At 35.4% G+C, this 2,500-nt stretch overlaps 2 protein-coding genes across 2 annotated transcripts in view; one reads left to right on the top strand and one right to left on the bottom strand.

Annotated features, from left to right (window-relative positions):
- EMC6 (ER membrane protein complex subunit 6) overlaps positions 1–2,500 on the bottom strand; it is a 637,720-nt gene that overhangs the window by 594,967 nt on the left and 40,253 nt on the right. The gene's annotated exons all lie outside the window — the stretch shown is intronic.
- Positions 1–2,500, top strand: part of LOC137638729 (paired box protein Pax-6-like) — a gene marked incomplete at its 5' end in the record, with an annotated part of 71,743 nt that overhangs the window by 55,900 nt on the left and 13,343 nt on the right. Inside the window, 1 exon segment of the mRNA XM_068371056.1 lies at positions 2,235–2,486. Within this exon segment, the coding sequence (XP_068227157.1) occupies positions 2,235–2,486 (252 nt within the window).

Here is a 2,500-nt window from a genome sequence, read left to right on the forward strand (position 1 = left end):
TATATATATATATATATTATATATATATATAATATATATATATATATATATATTCAATAGGGAGCCAGTCTCTACGTGCAAGTCCACGTGCAAAGAGTCCATAGAAATGAACGTGTTTTAGAACAGTAATCCATGCAAGACAAGTCATTATGAAGCTTATTATCTTTTGTTTCTTCTTGAGCCAAATACGGCTGACCATAGCTTAAAAGAACCCATAACGAAGTTTATTCTGTATATGGACTAACGTCTCTCTCTCTCTCTCTCTCTCTCTCTCTCTCTCTCTCATATTCAAACTGTATTGTGACTGAAAATTATATATATATATATGTGATATAATAATTGTTACCAACCAATGCATTTCTTAAAATATAAAGATTTCCATTTGCACACATATGTGCTTCAACACACTCATAACGCAAACATTAAATGATACTATAAGCAATGACAAAATAAACATTCATGATACCCTTTCAAAATCAGGAAGAAAGTTTACATGAAAAAGGTAGAGAGATATGCAGTGCACATAGACATATAGAACTCAAACGAACAAAAACGTAAGTACATACATAATCATATATGGCAAAACAACTCGAGACAATTTACGAAAACCAGCTGTTGTCTGTTTGTTTGTTTTTACATGGCCTCACCCTCGTGTTGGATATGGGCTCTTAAGTTAAAGCCCGTAAAAATGTATTATCATCTTTTGTTTTTTTGTCGGAAACCTGTGTTCTTCAGTTCAACGCACTCGAGGGTTTCCAGAAAAAAAGACTTCCTAATTACAACCTTTTCTTTTAGTCTGTAATTACCCTACTTCTTATCTTTGATTCCTGGGTTTCCATTTATCCTCTTCACATTATGTCCTGGATTCTTAAATTCCAATTCCTTCCCTTCTATTGTTTTTTACAATATCAAATTTGGGTTTTCTTTTAAATCGCAATCCTGCGCCACCAAGTATTTTATTCAGTGCGTCTGGCTTGGTGAAATCACCATCATTTCTTTCATTTTCCAGTAGGCCAAAGTTCATAATAAATTCAATGAATCTTCATTTCTTCTCCAATGTGCCTCAGTCGTGATTTGAAACTCTGCATCTTCATTTCAAAAGTTTTTTTTTTTTTCTTAAATTCAATATGAACTTATTTCTTTAGTCTCCAAGTATGGCTAAGTGACTAGGTCTTTAATTTCAATGTTTTTAGCTTTTGTCTTTGTATGTCTGTACTAGGTCCGCAATATCTACAAATTCAGTTCAAAAACATATTTTATATTAATTATGCTTATTGTCTCAATTTCAATATGTAACTTATTCCTTATGCTTAGTCTTAAATTCAATATTGAACTTATTTCTTTAGTCTCCAAGTATGGCTAAGGGACTATGTCTTTAATTTCAATGTCTTTAGCTTATGTCTTAGTGTGTCTGTACTAGTTCTGCAATATCTACAGATTCAGTTCAAAAGCATATTTTTATTAATTATGGTCATTGTCTCAATTTCAATACGTAACTTTATTTCCTTAATCACAAAGTGTGGCTAGGCAACTAGGTCCTTAATTTCAATGTCATTAACTGTTGTCTGCATCTTCAATTCAAACCTTTCTTTTTTCTTCAATTATTTTATAGTCCTCAATTTCAATACCGTAACTTATTCTCTCAGTCACCAAGAATGGCTAAGTAAACTAAGTCCTTAATTCCAAAGTCTTTTCCATCTGTCTTAGCATGTCTGGATCACTGAGATCTATATAATTTCAATATGTAACATTTCTTTAGTCACCAAGAATGGCTAGATGACTAATCCTTAATTTCAGTCTTTACCATTTGTTTTATCATGTCTGACTCACTGAGTTCTATTTAATTTCAATACGTAACTTACTCCCTTAGTCAGTCGGCGTCAATGACCTCACATGCCAGGATGACAGATAACTCATAATCAATCATCAATCAATCAATCAATCCCTCAGTCAACAAGAATGGCTAGGTGACTAATTCCTAATTTCAAGTCTTTTCAATATGTCTTAGCATGTCTGGATCACTCAGTTCCACGTAATTTTAATATGCAACTTATTTCAATCCCTCAGTCAACAAGAATGGCTAGGTGACTAATTCCTTAATTTCAAGTCTTTTCCATATGCCTAAGCATGTTTGGATCACTCAGTTCCACGTAATTTCAATATGCAACTTATTTCTTTAGTCACCAAATATGACCAATTCCTTAATTCCAATGTCTTTTTTCCCTTTTCCTCAGCATGTCTGGATCGTTGAGTTCATGGGAGGCTCATGCTTGCAACAGCGCGAAGCTGCAGCCTCAGCGTACCCCTACATGTTCCACGACCCTCTGTCTTCGCTCTCGTCCTCCTATCAGCGATCTTCATCCCAGCTGGCCTCCTGCGGTTAACGCGGCGTCGCAAGCGGCTGTCTCTTCATTCAACGCTGCAAGTCACGCTGCCGCAGCTTCCTATGCAGCTGCGACCTCTTCCGCGGGGTGGCACTGGCACTGGTAAGTGTATCATG

The sequence above is a fragment of the Palaemon carinicauda genome, chromosome 3 (assembly GCF_036898095.1).
Source record: "Palaemon carinicauda isolate YSFRI2023 chromosome 3, ASM3689809v2, whole genome shotgun sequence".
Classification (NCBI taxonomy): domain Eukaryota; kingdom Metazoa; phylum Arthropoda; class Malacostraca; order Decapoda; family Palaemonidae; genus Palaemon; species Palaemon carinicauda.